The sequence below is a fragment of the Rattus norvegicus genome, chromosome 18 (assembly GCF_021556685.1).
Source record: "Rattus norvegicus strain SHRSP/BbbUtx chromosome 18, alternate assembly SHRSP_T2T, whole genome shotgun sequence".
Classification (NCBI taxonomy): domain Eukaryota; kingdom Metazoa; phylum Chordata; class Mammalia; order Rodentia; family Muridae; genus Rattus; species Rattus norvegicus.
In genome coordinates, this window is record NC_141551.1 from 51942501 (window position 1) to 51957854 (window position 15354).

Sequence of the window (15354 nt, forward strand, 5' to 3'; positions counted from 1 at the left end):
CTGTTCTCAATACTCCAAGTAAAGAGATGCATAGTGGTGAAAACCAGAGAAAAGAGATTTGTTCATTGTGACCACCTTGGGGAAAAGAGCAAATCAAGAGATCCGGTAGACACCCCATCCCCAGCCAGACTCCAGGCCATCTTTGAGGTCCTAATAGGAGGTCTGGGCTTAAATAGAAGACAAAAGGTAAGCCTAACTGGGCAGTGTTGGTTGAGGTGTGATCCTACTGTTGTTGACTCAGCCCCAAGCTCTCCCTCAAGACTGCCTCATGTTGGAACGATGCGAGATCTCTTTCTAGGAGGCAAATACTTCCTCTGTCTGGCATGGACTCCGGCCTTTTTCTTCTGCTGCTTCGAGATTCTTCAGGAAATTCCAGCTCCTTAGGAACTGTCTTTTCAATAGTCTGACAGCCATAAAAAGAGTATAGTGTCTTCTCAGATCTTCTCTTCTGCCGGGCTGATCACCCACACTCTTCTTCCTCCTTTGGGTAGCTAGAACATCTGTCTAGTTTTTACAGAGGGTGTAACCCAGCAATTCCCAGAACCTTCACCCATCCCGAGAGGAGAAATCTGCTTCCCAGGTAATCTGCTTCCCAGATAATGCAGTTTTGCCCAATTTTCATCTGTCCATCAAGGCTGCAGGCAGCACGTCAGACAAGGGTCTAAAAGGACCCAGTCCAGTGGTTCAGTCTTTGGCAACAGGGCAGCTCCTGATCTGGCTTTGACTGGTATAGTTCCATTTCCAGAAACTTAGCCAGCATAATCCTCTTTGGTGGGAAAAGGCCTACGGTTTTAAAGAGGTGGCTGGAAAATTACCCCAATCTTTACCAGCATAAGAAAGTTCAGTGATGTATTATTTTAATGCCTTCACTTAGACTAATTTAACACGGAATCGTCACTATAATTAGAAAGGATCATAGCTTCCTGGACTAAACCACAGGAAGGTACTTGATTTCATTCCCCTGAGAAGCAGTTTAATCACAGCTTCTGCCTAGTGTAAGATGTGCTCCCCAGAGAAAGGAATGTTGAGTGTCCTTTAAACAACCAGGGACAGTCACCGGAAGAAATGCTACTAGCCCCTACCAAAGAAATTGAATTCTGAAAACCTGTGAAATCTGAATTTCAGTCATTGACAGATTGATTAATGAGGTCTGGGAAATGACAAACATCAACCTGTTGAGAAGGGCGGCCCAGCCTGTTTTTATTTATGGATTGTGTAACAGTGTGTGGCAGAGTTGTGTGAAAGCCAGCTTGTCCCAGCTAGTAGTAAAATGCAGTCTCTTGATAGGCGAGGGCAGGCTTGTCTGTGTAAACCAGACATCTGAAAATCCTACTGCAAGTCTTTGAGGCCTTGTACCTGATGCTTACTTTGGGTTGGAAATGAGAAAAGACGAAACCTGCAGGCAAAGATAAGTCCTGTGTTTTTAGCAGTTTCCACTCCTTCTCTGGTACTCAGATTAGGTCTGAATCCTAATCTCTTCCCCTTAGGAAATTCTGAGCCCCCTCTAATAAAGACCTTTCTGAGACACACTTATTGAAGGAGACTGATTGGATCTCCCAACTGGTCCTTTCAGTCTTTGTCCAGGAAAACGGTTTGTCTTCTCATTTAGAAGCAACAACGGGAGGGGGGGGGTTGGGGATTTAGCTCAGTGGTAGAGCGCTTGCCTAGGAAGCGCAAGGCCCTGGGTTCGGTCCCCAGCTCCAAAAAAAAAAAAATTAAAAAATTAGAAACAACAACGGACCTTGATGTTTTATGTTCATGATCAAGTTAAACCCACTTAGCTAAATTTTCACTAATTCCCCAGAATTCCCCAGAGAGCCTTAGGAAAGCATTTGGTGTCCTCCCACACACTGCTCCCTCAAGCATGGCAGGGTGGGCCTTCCGCTGTTTGGATTCCCTGTGGCTTTTAGTCTTTTGCTGACAAGGCCTCCAAGGTGAAGGGCACCTGCAGGAAAGTTGCTGGCTGGGAATTAGCTCCCTTAACACCTCAGCAACCTTTAAATAAGAAACACCCTGAAACTGAATTGGCCCATGGATGGAACTCAACTTCCTCTTTGAGACAATGCATACGTCCATCAATTTACAGATGACCAGTAGAATAAAAGGCTTAGCTGAGTGCCAGGGACAAAAAACAGAAAGTGCCCGAATTGTAAGGAACTTTGAGTACTAATGCAGTAAGGAAGAACCAGGAGGAAAGAGAATGGAGGAAGACATAGAGTGGGCACCTGGTGAGTTAAGAACCCAGCAGGAGATGGCTCAGAGCTTAAGATCATGGAGTGCTCTGGCCGTCTTTAACTGCAGCTCCAGAGAATCCAATGTCTCTGGCCTCTAGGGACACCTACACTCGCATGCACATACCCACACACATAATTGAAAATCAAATAAATCCTTTAAAAAAAAGAAGGAAAGAAACCATCAGGTCCATGAAGGGGGCCAGGCAGAAAGAACGCTTTGAAGCCAGTGTGTCCCCAGTAGGGCTGTCTGTCAATTAGAGGCAGTGCTCAGACTGGCACATAATCAAGGAGAATGGAGATGTGTTTTCCACAGAACATCACTGTTTGGATGGGTGTTTAGAGATGCATGCTGAAGAGTTCAGTGCTAAACTAGAGTCCCAGACACGGGGAGATGAACCCCTCATAACTCTGCCCTGTCCAAAAGTGCCTTCCCAAGCGAGGTCAGGTCCAGGAGAGGCAGAAATCCATCTCAGGATGGCTCCTCTATAGCTACTCACTGGGCACTCAGAGCAAGGTGTGTCTATCTCCGAGGAGCCGAGTACTCTGAGTATCCTTCAGAGTGACACTTGGGAGGAACAGCTCTATCTATGCAACGGTGCAATACGAGACAGCCATGGCTGTGCCTCCAGGAGGCACTCCGACCCTGAATAAAACTTATGAGTATTTTAAGTGAATGGTGGGATGTAGTCATCTGCCACACAATCGGTCTCCCTCCTGAAAGGAGAGCCCCCAGAGGGTTTCTGTCTGGTGAGCTTGGAAAGGGGATGAAGTGTGTATATCTTAGGGGTTCAGAGAGAACAGACGGGAGGCTAGAGAGATGGCTCGGCAGTTAAGAGCCCCTGAGTACTCTTCCAGAGGTCCTGAGTTCAATTCCCTAACAACCATCTGTAATGGGATCCGACTCCCTCTTGTGTGCATGAAGACAGAGCAGTCATATACAGAAAATGCATAGGTTTTAAGACCTCAATTAAATTGACCCTGAGGTAATAAAGTAATTATTATTATTTATAATTTTAAAGCAAAGCTTTTTGTTTAACTGTATAGACCAGGCTGGCCTCAAACTCACAGATAGACCTGCCTCTGCTTCCCCAGTGCTGGGATGAAGGTGGGTGCCTCCACGACGGGGCCACTAGAGTTCAAAGTTTTCCCAAGCATCCTTTGTCATGCAATGCAGTGCCATGTGTACTAAGCCATTTCAGTGTACCTTGAGGAAAAGCAGAGGAGAGGACGGGCCTCTGTCCTTCAGTACTTACCTCCTTAGAAAAAGGGAAGCACTAACTATAAAGTGAGAACGGCAGCCATTTCTAGAATTATTGGTTGGTTCTACTTGTCAAATATGCTTGGTCTTGCTTTCAATACCAGGACATGACTCCCCCTGGGCATGGTCCACAGGCTGTGGAACATGGTTAGTGAGCGCCCACAGGGAGCCCACCCGCACGCTCCTACCTGCTCACATCCAGGTAAAAATACCAAATGATAGATTAGGACTAAAACCATCTCAGGCGGCACAACCCTGCCATTTTATTGTTATCTGCTTGTGTGCTCAGCCTCCGTGGAGTGCTCTCAGGCCTCAGAGGTGTCTCTCCTGAGTTTTTACTGCACAGGCTAAGATCAAAGCCAGTCAGGACCATGAATACCACCTTTGTTCTCCCCTCAGTTTTCCTTCTTCCCTTGAAAAGCATCCGGTGCTGTCTTTATCTGCCGACCGTGATGCTTGCTTCCTTCAGTCACCGCCCTGGCAGTCATCCATTTGTTGGTGGGTCAGTGAGCAAACCTTCTTAAGCCCCCCGCCCCCGACTCTTTGACCAAGGTCAGGCCTAGTTTTCTTTATTGCCTATTGATCAGAGCTGATTGCCATCCTAGACTCTGTTGAGGATGAATATGAATTCGTAAAGATGAATGCAATTCTTCCCCATCTTGGAACTCTTGCTCTGAATGAGGTGAAGAAATGGCTGGGTTGGGGTGGGAGAAAGGAAAAGAAGATGGATGGGTGGATGGGTGGATGGATGGATGGATGGATGGATGGATGGATGGATGGATGGAGTGAATTAGAAAAGGGATGTGTTGGAGTTGGGGATTTAGCTCAGCGGTAGAGCGCTTGCCTAGCAAGCGCAAGACCCTGGGTTTGATCCTCAGCTCTGAAAAAAAAAAAAGAAAAGAAAAGGGATGTGTTTACAAGCACCTTATGGAGGGACAGAACTCAAATAGATGTGAGCTCTGTGGGCAAGATGTTCAGTGAAAGCCTCAGATTTCCCACCTATAACACGAAGGTAATAATTCCTACTTAGCCTTGGTGGCTATAAAGATGACAGTTGGTAAATTGCTTAGGGAAGTGCGTAGTTAAAACAACCACCGAAAACTGGACGTCAAAGCTACAACAAAAGGTGATAAGTGACTTAAGAGAAGTGCAAACAAAGAGGGTGGGGGTTCCCAGCACCTGCAGGAGGCCACCCATGTGTGCCAGCCACCACGCGCCTGCGCACAGGGGCTCTCCCAGCCTCCAGGTGATCTGCAGCACAGCACACGCCTAGGCTGGCCAGGGTTGAGCAGCTGGGACCCATAGGCACAGACCAAGAGCTGAGCAGTTCTAAGTGGCCAGACATTTACAAGTGAAGCAGGTGTCACCTGCAGCTACTGCCATTGCACAGAGAGCCTTTGGGATGGAGTCTGAGAAGGACAAAGGCTGCCAGTGAAGAATGAAGATTATTCCTCTTTCCAGAACTCGAGACCACTTCCTCTTTTCTTTTTCCACCTCCCTCTGGATGTTTAAAGTGAAGCGGTTTTCTCTCTTCTCCAGCTCAGAGGCTGAGAATGGCGTGGAAGACAGAAAGAGGTTCAGCAAGTCGCCAACAGCCCAATCTCCTACCTCATCTGTGGAGGCCGAGTCCCCGGACCAGAAGAGAAGCCTCGGTCTGTGGTGAGTCTTCAGTGGGTTCTTTGTTCTCCAGCCTTTAGAGAGCACTGGTTTTGCTAGTTTTATGGTTGTCTTTAAGAGTGTGGCTCAACCGTAGGCAAGTCTTGCCCTAAGAAAGCGTGGTGCGCTCTTCTTTAATACCACGGCCCTGGTCTTTGGTGTGGTATTGCCATGTCTTCCTAGCAGCACCTTTTGCTCCTGTTCCCGAGCCTCTGCAGAAGGGCAGGAGACATTGATCTGCTGACCAAGGAAGCCACGGAGTCTCCTCTCAGTACAGAATGCACCCATGTCCGCTCAGCCTCCAGGCGTGCACACCTGGCCCCCACTTTCCTGAGAGCCACAGGAAAGAACAGAGGAGAACATGTCCCAGGGATCTGCTGAGCTCTCCATGACCTGGGGCTGGGGCTTTAGAAGAGACCTGGTTTGGTTGTGAGGTAGGAGGAGAGATGTCAGGTTTTTTTGTTTTTTTTTAATACTTAACTGTAGGCTCCATCACTCTCAGAGGTAAAAGCTACCAAGGAGGAGCTTAGAGATGCTTGCAGCCAGGAGAGTAGATGTGAGAGGAGTCTGGTCGTTGTTGTTTTCATTTTGTTTTGTTTTTTGGTACTGGGGTTTCAAACTGAACACACGCTAGGCAACTGCTCAATCACTGAGCTACATCCCCAGTCCTAAATGTGGATTCTAGAACTCTCCAACAAGGGCGAGTGACCTCCTTCCCATTGTTAGAACTGTTAGAACCGTTGCCTTCTCCCACTTTTGACCTCTGCCAGAAGACAAGTTAATCACATCCTGCGTTTCCCTTCTTCCCTGGCTCTCCACTCGTATCTCCTTTCTAAATCAATGCCTGAGTCATAACTCCTCACCCCGGTTTTCTTTTTCAGTTATTCCCGTCACCTCTGTATACCTTTGTCGGTGGTGTCTCATCTTTCACCATTTTTTTCTATAGCCTTTTCCCAGCAGAACATCCCACCCTGCTCATTAAATGACTCCCCCAACAAGAGTGCAAGGTGTGCGCTCTCGCAGAGTTTTCGCTGTGACGGACCAGGCAGTCACCTGGCAAACACTTGGGTTCATTCTGACTTGCCCAGGCTTCAAATGAGAACTGAGCGTGCCTGGGTAGGAGTTGTGGGAAACCACGGGGATGGCTGCCTGGCACGGCGTAGAGGGCTCTGCTCTGGTCTGCTCACTCAGTCTGGAAACTCCTAACCATTTTTTTTTCCGTACACTTTCATTTTGCACTGGGCTTTGGTCTTGCTTGTGGGCAGCTATAGGAAGTGAGAGTAGTGTGGCTGAGAGGACACAGAGAAGTCGGTACTATGCAAAGAAGCTTCCCGTTTGCTCCACAGAGCAGTGTCTGTGCCACTGTTCAAGCCCTCAGAGCGAGGACCGCATTTGCCTACTGTGCCGTCCTTCAGAACATCTGCCTTGTGATGCCACTAGCATGTGTTGGATCAACAGAAGCCATGCTTGCCATTCGTACTTTATTTGCTTGGGCATTTTGTTTTCTTGGTGCTTATTTGTTGTTTCTTTGGAGACAGGATTTCACTATGTAGTCCAGGCTAGCCTTGAACTCACGGAGATCCATTTGTCTCTGCTTCCCAAGCACCGGGACGGAAGGTGTGTGTCACACCATCCAGCATTGTTTTGTTGGTATTGTTTTGTTTGTATTCGAGGCTTTGTTTAGCTAAGACCTGCCCCAAACTCACTGTATTCCTCAGGATGGCCTTAAATCTTGATCTTCCTGTTTCAGTCACCATCATACCTATCTAAATACCATTATTATTTTTAACATTTATAAAAGTAATTATCTTTTCAGGTCCGGTATAGGTAGATAAACTCATAGTTTCAAAAAATAATAATCTACAGAATTCCCACAGAAAGTACTTAGCTAACCCAGAGAGAGAGAGAGAGAGCGTGCTACTGAGAGGTGCCTCTCCTGAGATTTCAGTGTTATGGATCATAAACTGATGGAGAGCCCTAAGACATCCCAAGTTGTTCTCAGAGCAGAGAAACCAGCACCTACTGTCTCCCCACTTCCGTCCGCTATGTCTGTCCCCTGTGGCATTTGAATTCCCTCAGACTCCTTCCAAACCTGCTTTAGATCAAAGGCTTCACGAGTGTAAAGTTTTCAAATAATGTTTAAAAAAGTGTGAACGCTGTCTGATGTGTCGCGCCCTAGCAGTAAAGCAACCGCACAGTTATGAAGCGCATTCGTGCGCCAACTCCAGAACGCGTACATCCTCTCCACGTGGAAATGGCTGCTCTCCGCCACAGAGTGGAAGGCGGGCAGACTCACTCATCTCCTGAGGCAGAGAGCCAGGTTTAAGATCTCCTGCAGTCGAATCCCAGAACTCTAGAATTCTGCCTTTAACCGTGAGGGAAAGGGAAGGCTTGGGTTTAGAGATGTTCGTTTTTATTTCTTTTTCTTATTTTGTCACACATGACTTTCGTTGTCTTCCGAGGCTGGATGTCCTGTCTCTCTTCTCCGGGGCCTGTTCTCCTCCTGTCCCTTCTCTAAGGCCCTGAACGTTGGAGTCACGCTGTGGGGTGAGAGGTCACTTAAGGGTAGAGCTCTCTCTCTCTCCCTGCTGAACTCCAGAACCTGGGCTGGATCTCCAGCATTGTAAAATGATAAGCGAAAAGGCAGATCACATTGTTCTGGTGGTTTCCTCTTCTGCTGTTGTCTTTAATCAGTCTAACTTCTGTAACAGCTAAGTCAAATACTCTCTTTCTCTGTGGCTCTCAGTCTCTCTCTCTCTCTCTCTCTCTCTCTCTCTCTCTCTCTCTCTGTGTGTGTGTGTGTGTGTGTGTGTGTGTGTGTGTGTGTGTGTGTGTGTGTACTATGCCTTGTGCATGCATGGGGGTTAGGAGAGGGTTGAGTCCATGTGTACACATGGAGAGACTAGAGAAGCACTCAGGTATCCTGTTGGCTCTCCATCTCACTCCCTTGAAACAGGGTCTCTCACTGAACAGGGAGCCCATTGTTTTCAGCTAGTCCGCAGCAGTAAACCCAGGCAATGCCCAGCCCAGTGCTGAGGTTACACACACAGCCGCGGCTCCCAGGGATCCACGATTGGGTCTTCACACTGGAGTAGCACCTACTCTTTACCCACAAAGCCATCTTCCCAAACCCCACTCTTGTTATTTTGAAGGATTGTAGCCCAGGGTGGCCTCAAATGTCTTTATTCCTGTCAACCAAATTGCAAAACAAACAAACAAACAAACAAACCACAGGCAGATCTTTTGAAGAAGTGTAGACTGTGGGCAGCTGGAGACAGGGAGAACAAGACTGCCTTTGACGGTTGGGAAAGGCACAACAGCACAGGGGCTCCTGTGTGGAGCACTGTCCTCTGTGGGTGGAGCACTTTCTTACACAGTAGTGCTTCCTGGGTCTTCTCAATGTGTTGTTCTCACTCCCCGTAGGCACCAAGAGCGGGACCAGAAGGCCAATGTAAAATAAAGTTTATACAAGGCCTCATGCCTTAGCCTCCCCTGTGCTACCATCCCCAGCATGCACTGTCTTTAGCAAAAAGAAAGTGGGAAAATAAGGTTTGATGCATATGCCCACAAGCTCCCTAAAGATAAAGGCTGTCTTGTGTGCCTAAGGCCTTTAGCACCATGCCTCGCTTAGTTAATTCTTATTAAATATTAATGTTCTGATTGAGCTACAGCTGTAATTTTATTTGGTAATCAGCCTCAAGGACTCCTCTTTGTATTGATTAAAACACTTTGGGGCTGATATAATTATCCTCGCATCTCGAATACCCGTTCTGCAGTTCATCACGGAGGCCTGCTGGGATCATCCCGATCACGCGATTCGAAAATGCCCTCCGAGTGTAGTGAGCACTGATCAGTATGTAGAAGAGATAAACACGTGTCGAGCTTTCTCATTACATGGCACAACGGTGGGGACTTAGAATGAGCAGCATAAACCGTTCCTTGTATAATCTCCGTGGGTTCTATTTCCCCAGGTCAAAATCCAGTTTTGATGGCTCCAATTTGTTGAGCGATAAGAATGACTGTAAAACCGAAAGCAAGGCTGACTCTAAGACCGAAAGAAAAAAGTCTTCCTCCTCCAGCCAGGTAATGAGGGACGGCAGTTAGCATTGGCTGCGAGGGTGGCGCAGACATTGCAACTGATGGAGAAGAGGAATCCAGAAATGTAGCTTTCTACTAACCAGGGCCAAGGCAGACGGGGTTTAGACTATTTAGAAGGACAGATGGACGCCGTTAGATTCCACAGCTGACCCATCAGCACACATGGAGAGACAGAGTACCTGGCTGTGGAACTGGGACTGGTGGTCACGCACTTGTCTGACATCTCACAGAACATGGGGAGTGTGGCATCCACGCACCATAAGACAGTCTCGTCAGGTACCCAGCACACAGACAGAGAAGCAAGGCTTATGAACACACAGGTCACACCTTGTCAGGAGTCACATCAGCTCAGTGCTAAATACACCCAGAGAGGCAACAAAATCCAGGTCCACGTCGTGCAGCACCTTTACTGGGGCCAGCTTTTGGGAGTTTGGGGGTTATTTTGGGGGTTGTTGCTTTGAGTTGAACCCAAGTCCTCCCTTGTGCCAAGGACACACTGTACAACTGAGCAAAACCCTTGACCCCAGTTTTCTGAAGTTTGTTGCTGCTGTTATTGTTGTTATTATACACATCTCCCCTAAATATACGTGAAGAACTGAACAAAAACTAAATAAAACAGTTGGCAGAGACATGAAATTTAAGTATTTTTAGTTTCCACAGCTGTCCTAACAAGGTGTTTTATAAAGGTTGTTTTTGCACTCCTCCATAGGGGCGCTCTCTCTCTCTCTCTCTCTCTCTCTCTCTCTCTCTCTCTCTCTCTCTCTCTCTTCCCACGCCCCCCCACTGCCACCCCATTGCAATATAGCCCAGGCTGGCTTTGTCAGAGCCGTCTGCCATCTTGATGACCTGACCCAATAGAAGGGCTGGTTTTGCTGTTGAGAGCTCGCCTGGTTCAGATAGCACACTCTGTAAGGCCTGCTTTCCAGACGGCTTATAACAGTGGTTCTCAACCTGTGGGTCCCAATCCCTTTGTGGGTTGAATGACCATTTCCCTGGGGTCACATATCAGACATCCTCCATACCAGATAATTACATTGAGACACTTAACGGTAGCAAAATTACAGTTATGAAGTAGCAACAGAAACAATTCTATGGTTGGGGCCTTCACAACATGAGGAACCATATTAAAGGGTCTCAGCATTAGGAACGTTGAGAACTGCTGTTTTACCACATATTTTCTCAGAAGCATTCTAGAGGCAGATCCCTCTGTCACTAAAAGACCTAGATCTGTCTCTCAGTCGCTGTGCGGCCATGTTCCACAGTATCCCTGCTACACGGTGTCCTAACCCTGGGATGGGGCACTACCTTGGGCTTTGTGCTGCCCTGGTGTGGTAAGCCCCGCTCTTCTGCCTCTGACCTCATGTGCTTTCATGGACCACAGTTGTCCTGGGCTCTCCCAATGCTTTACTTCCCCTAAACCGGGGCATCCCTCTAAGGCACAGAATTCTTTTGACATCAGGCACAGAAAAAAAAAAAACTAGGCCCGGGGAAGCTAAATGATGAGGGCATGACCACACAGCAAAGCAAAGTAGAACCACAGACTTCAAGTTCAGGGTCATCTGAGTGCAAAGTTTCAGAGCCCTGAACTTTCCCACAGTGCTTAGGTGTGTGTCACTGTCACATTCCCTTGGCCAGAGTCCTTCGAATGTCACCTCCTGCCTTATTAGGGGACCTTTGCCCTATCAGATGCTCAGCTGACCTCCCAGCAAGGTGTTAATGATGTTGGAACATGAACCTATGTGACCCTGTGTCCCCTGGGTCTCGCTGAAGGATCGAATTGGAAAATTGATCAGTTTAAATGAGGGTTAAAATGTGTGATGGTTTAAAAAAATATTGATGGTGTCGATGCCTGTGTTCCTCCTGCAGTACAAGGCAAACATGCACTTTCACAAGCTATTCCTTGATGTCCCAACCGAGGAGCCCCTGAGACAAAGTAAGTCCTATTTAAGTTAAACTCATTCAGTTGTTGTTTTTAAAGATACGTGTTTAAATGGCTGGCTAAGGGAGCTGGAGGCAGGGTTCACCGGTACCAGAGGACCTGGGCTTTAATTCTAGCAGTCACATGGCATCGCACAACTGTCTGTAACTCCAGTCTCAAAGAACCAATGCCCTCTCCTGTCCTCCAAGGTCACTAGGCGTGAACTCCGTGCACAGACATACATACAGGCAAAACATGCATGCACTTAAAAATAATATTTTCAAAAGCCTTCTTTTTTTAGTTGTCTAAGCAGTATGAGAGAAGGAAAGGACATTTCAAGGACTCGGTCACCAAGAAAAGGTTTCTGAAAGATATAGGTCATGTCATGACAGTAATGCCAGCTACGCTTGCCTTTCCCTAAGACCTTAGAGCATTAGACAGAAGGAATAGCCAGCTCTCATGATGCAGAGTCAACCAGGGAGGTTCCACAAAGGTCCCCTTGCTGTTCCAATCATGCTGGAATGTTTGTGAATGATTCATCCCGAGATTTGGGACAATGAGCCTAGGGCAGGAAAGGCTGCCACAAGAGGCTAAAAGAAAGCCCAGTTATGCAGAACGCAGTAAGCCAGGTTAGCATGTGGTTCATCCCTGGACCCACAGCTCTAGCCTCTCCCTCGGTGTGTGCTTGATAAGTCAAGAGGTTGGTTCCTGCTGGGATCCCCTGGCAGAAGGCGTGGTCATGTGATCTTCCCCTAGTGAGACCACGTATTTCATCAGTGAGTCATTAGGATCCTGGGAAGAGCCTTTTCATTCACACACAGGTGACACACGGTTGGTGATCGGAGAGGTTTCTAAAACATCAAGCTTGGTTTCTAGGGGGCAATGGTAGACTTGGCCTCGCATTTTGACTCCTATTGTAAGTCCTATTCTAAGACTTTGAATGGAAAGCACATTGAGTCACCACCACTTTATTCTACCAAGGATGTCTCTTGAGCCCCCTGTCTGGTGGTTGTGCCCCTATAATCTCAACCCTCGAGAGACTAGAACAGGAGGATGTCAAGCCTGAGGCCAACCAGGTCTAACTCTTTAATTCCGGGCTAGCCTAGGCTGTGCAGCAATACTTTATCTAAAAAAGAAGTCAATAAAAATAATAAAATAAAACTAGCTGCTCAGGAGGTGATGGTGCAGCCAAGTGTGGAACAATCACATATCTCTGTGAGTGCAAAAGCATGGAGGGCCAGGACAGTAGAGAATGAAGAGCAATTTCACCTGCAGAGGGTAAAGAACACAGGGGTTAGTTCCAAAGCAGTGCCCCATCAAAGAAGGGGAAAGGAAGCCCAGGGCTTTTATTCTAGGGAACGATGCTTACAGGAAATCATTTTGGAGGTGGGCGTGTGTCTGGGCATCCTCATTTTAAGGTCATAGTTCATAAAGAAAAGACGGCAGAAACACTTCTGGGCGTGCTTTCACCCAAACTCACTGAGCACACGTTTGAACGTTAAAGTGGCAGACCTGAAGGTTTTGGAGGCCTGCACAGTTGTCAACACAAAGATGGTGGACAAGACTGTCTCTGGCCATACCAAGCTTTCTTTAAAAAGTTCTAGGGAAAAACAAACACAATATTAACAGCAAAACAAGATAGGCCATTTTGAAGTTGCATTCAATGTAGGCGTTGGCCCTGAAGAGGCTCGCCTCTCTCAGTCACTATCAGTGTAACTATGGAGTATGAGTGTATATTTAGTGACCAAGATAAAGGCCAGCGTTTATTTCAAATAGAAATCACAGAAATAATAGTGGTTTGCTAAGTCCAGTCTTCTAAATCGGACTGTTCTACCTCTCTGTTTCTTAGGCTTTACCTGTGCTCTCCAGAAAGAAATTCTGTACCAAGGAAAGCTCTTTGTGTCGGAAAACTGGATTTGTTTTCATTCCAAGGTCTTTGGAAAAGACACTAAGGTTGGTGTGTTTACACAGTATTCTTTATATATCATAAATTAAAAATGGCCTTAACATTAACTATATTTATAAATGTCTCCATCATGAGTCTGATTTTATATGGAGTTTCCTTAGTTGTGCTTCCAAATTCGACTGCTCGAAATCCTCCAGGTGATGCAGGCTTCCTCCCCCACCCCTACCCTCACCCCACCCCCAGACAGCATTTGCTCACTCCTTACCTTATACACATCACCTTGTGCTTGTCCTACCCTTCTGTCTTAATCCCTTTTACACACACGTCGTCAGAGACACCAAAGTTGTTCCTGTGTGTTTCTGGGAAATATGCCCTAGTCAGTTTCAGAAGCATTCATTAATAACCAAAACACATGGCCGGTCGGTAGCTCAGCTCTATAATCCTAGCGAGAGGACTGCCAGGAGTTTGACGGCAGGCTGGGCTCTAAGTGAGTTCCAGGCGAACCTAACTTACTATATATGACTCTGCTTCAAACAGCCTCCCCCCCAAAAAATTACCCATATTTTGCTGTATCCATAGCAATTACTAGGATGACAGGTTTGTGAGGGAGTGTCTTATCCTTACCAGCGCAAGGGAGCTGGAACTCGAGTGTGCAAGTCTCCGTCTGCAGAAGTCAGACCCTCACATCCTCAAGTGTGCTCTGGTGTGGCCACCTTTAGGCCTCTATTAAACACAGGCTTGAGCTGAGCTGTGAGACACCAAGAGCTTGAGAACAGCGTCAGTGACAAAGGAAGCAGCAGCTTCCTGGGCTCCGCTTTCTGAAACTGTCACACAAAGAGGGGAAAGGCAGTCCTTGCTATGGTTTCATAGCACAGTTCATTAAGGCAGCCAGAGGTCTGAGAAGTACCTTCCCGCTCTTCACGGCTTCCGTGGTTCTCAGGGACTGTGCCTGGAGATGATGAATAAGCAGTTTTCCTTCCTGTGAAGTAGCCATTTATGAACTCTTTGACGTGATTCCACTATATCTAAACATTCTCCCCAAAGCCACTGGTAATCCTATAAGAACCAATCAACGAACACAAAGGATATTCTCTAGTGGCTGATGTTAGCTCTGGAGGGCAACATACTCCATGTTGCTTTCTGTATATGGTTATCGTACGCTATTCTTAGGCATTCTCTGCATTAGTACAGAGCGGAGTAGTCTTGCCCCAGAGCGCTAGATTTCGGGATTGTAAGAAGGTGGTCATGGGGTCCGGAGGGGATCAGGTCCTGCTTCTCAGTGGGATTAAACACAGTTCTAAATTCAGAGTGAGTCTGTGTCTCTAAGCAATCTAAATCTAATGACAATCTGAATAAAGGCATTTTCTTTTCTAATAACGTGTGAGTTCACAAAGGCAGGGAGTGAGCTTCAAGCTACTGTGATTTAAGGGTGGTTTGATAATGCTCTAATGACAAAAAGAAGGTAAAATGAGTTTTTTAATGCACGGACACACTTGGGTTTCTTTTGTATGGGCGATATCTAACCTTCAAATTAGCAGGAGAAAGAATAAGAACTGTTGAACCTTCGTCCCACCCAAAGATGGTGTCAAGAAGGATTCAGAAATCTTACAGAATTCCCTCATGGGTCAACAGACCTCAGTCCAACATGATGTTCTGTAAACTAATGCCTTCCAGTTTGCTCTCGGGGGACCTTTGTGAATGTCTCCCCTGAAAACAGGTTACGGGCTGCTTAATTGAGTGAGGGACTTCAGCTGGGGGTATTTTCAGTTGCTGGTCGAATTACCACATGTCCCTTCTAGTCCCATCGAAAAGTCACTTTATCGTCACTTCACGAGTTATTCCCTTATAATTTTATAGTCACAGAATATATGATTAAAATGCCTTATGGGTCTTTGTGTCTCAGAAAAGCCTAAATGCGCTGCCCCTTGTATTTCACTATGTTTCTGTCTTAGAAACCGGATTGGACTCATTCCGACCTCACTGTTACCTTAGTAGATCCCAAGTTCTTTTTTTCCAAAGTTATCCCAACCTCAAAAATCATCCCTTGCCCTTGGAAATGTCTCTGAAACAGTAGCTTTTAGGGAAGTGTCGAAGCGAGATTAGTCCCTCATTATTCAGAGAACTCGGCTCAGCAGAGGGTAAACCCAGCCCACAGACCCAAATATTAAAAATTAAATGTTTGTTTTCATTCTTTTAAACTTACAGAAGCAGTGCAAGCCCCCCTCCCCCACTGACCTCTTTTAGAATGTATGAAGCTTTAAAAAATGATAATAATACATGTTCA

The 15354-nt window shown here is 46.7% G+C and overlaps 1 protein-coding gene across 4 annotated transcripts in view; it reads left to right on the forward strand.

The window, feature by feature from the left end:
• Positions 1 to 15354, forward strand: part of Gramd2b (GRAM domain containing 2B) — a 98208-nt gene that overhangs the window by 62703 nt on the left and 20151 nt on the right. For 3 of the 4 annotated variants that reach the window (NM_001014011.2, NM_001437467.1, NM_001437470.1), the window contains 4 exon segments: positions 5032 to 5151; positions 9120 to 9231; positions 11113 to 11179; positions 13014 to 13117. In NM_001014011.2, coding sequence (NP_001014033.1) covers positions 5032 to 5151; positions 9120 to 9231; positions 11113 to 11179; positions 13014 to 13117 — 403 coding nt within the window. 4 annotated transcript variants of the gene reach the window in all.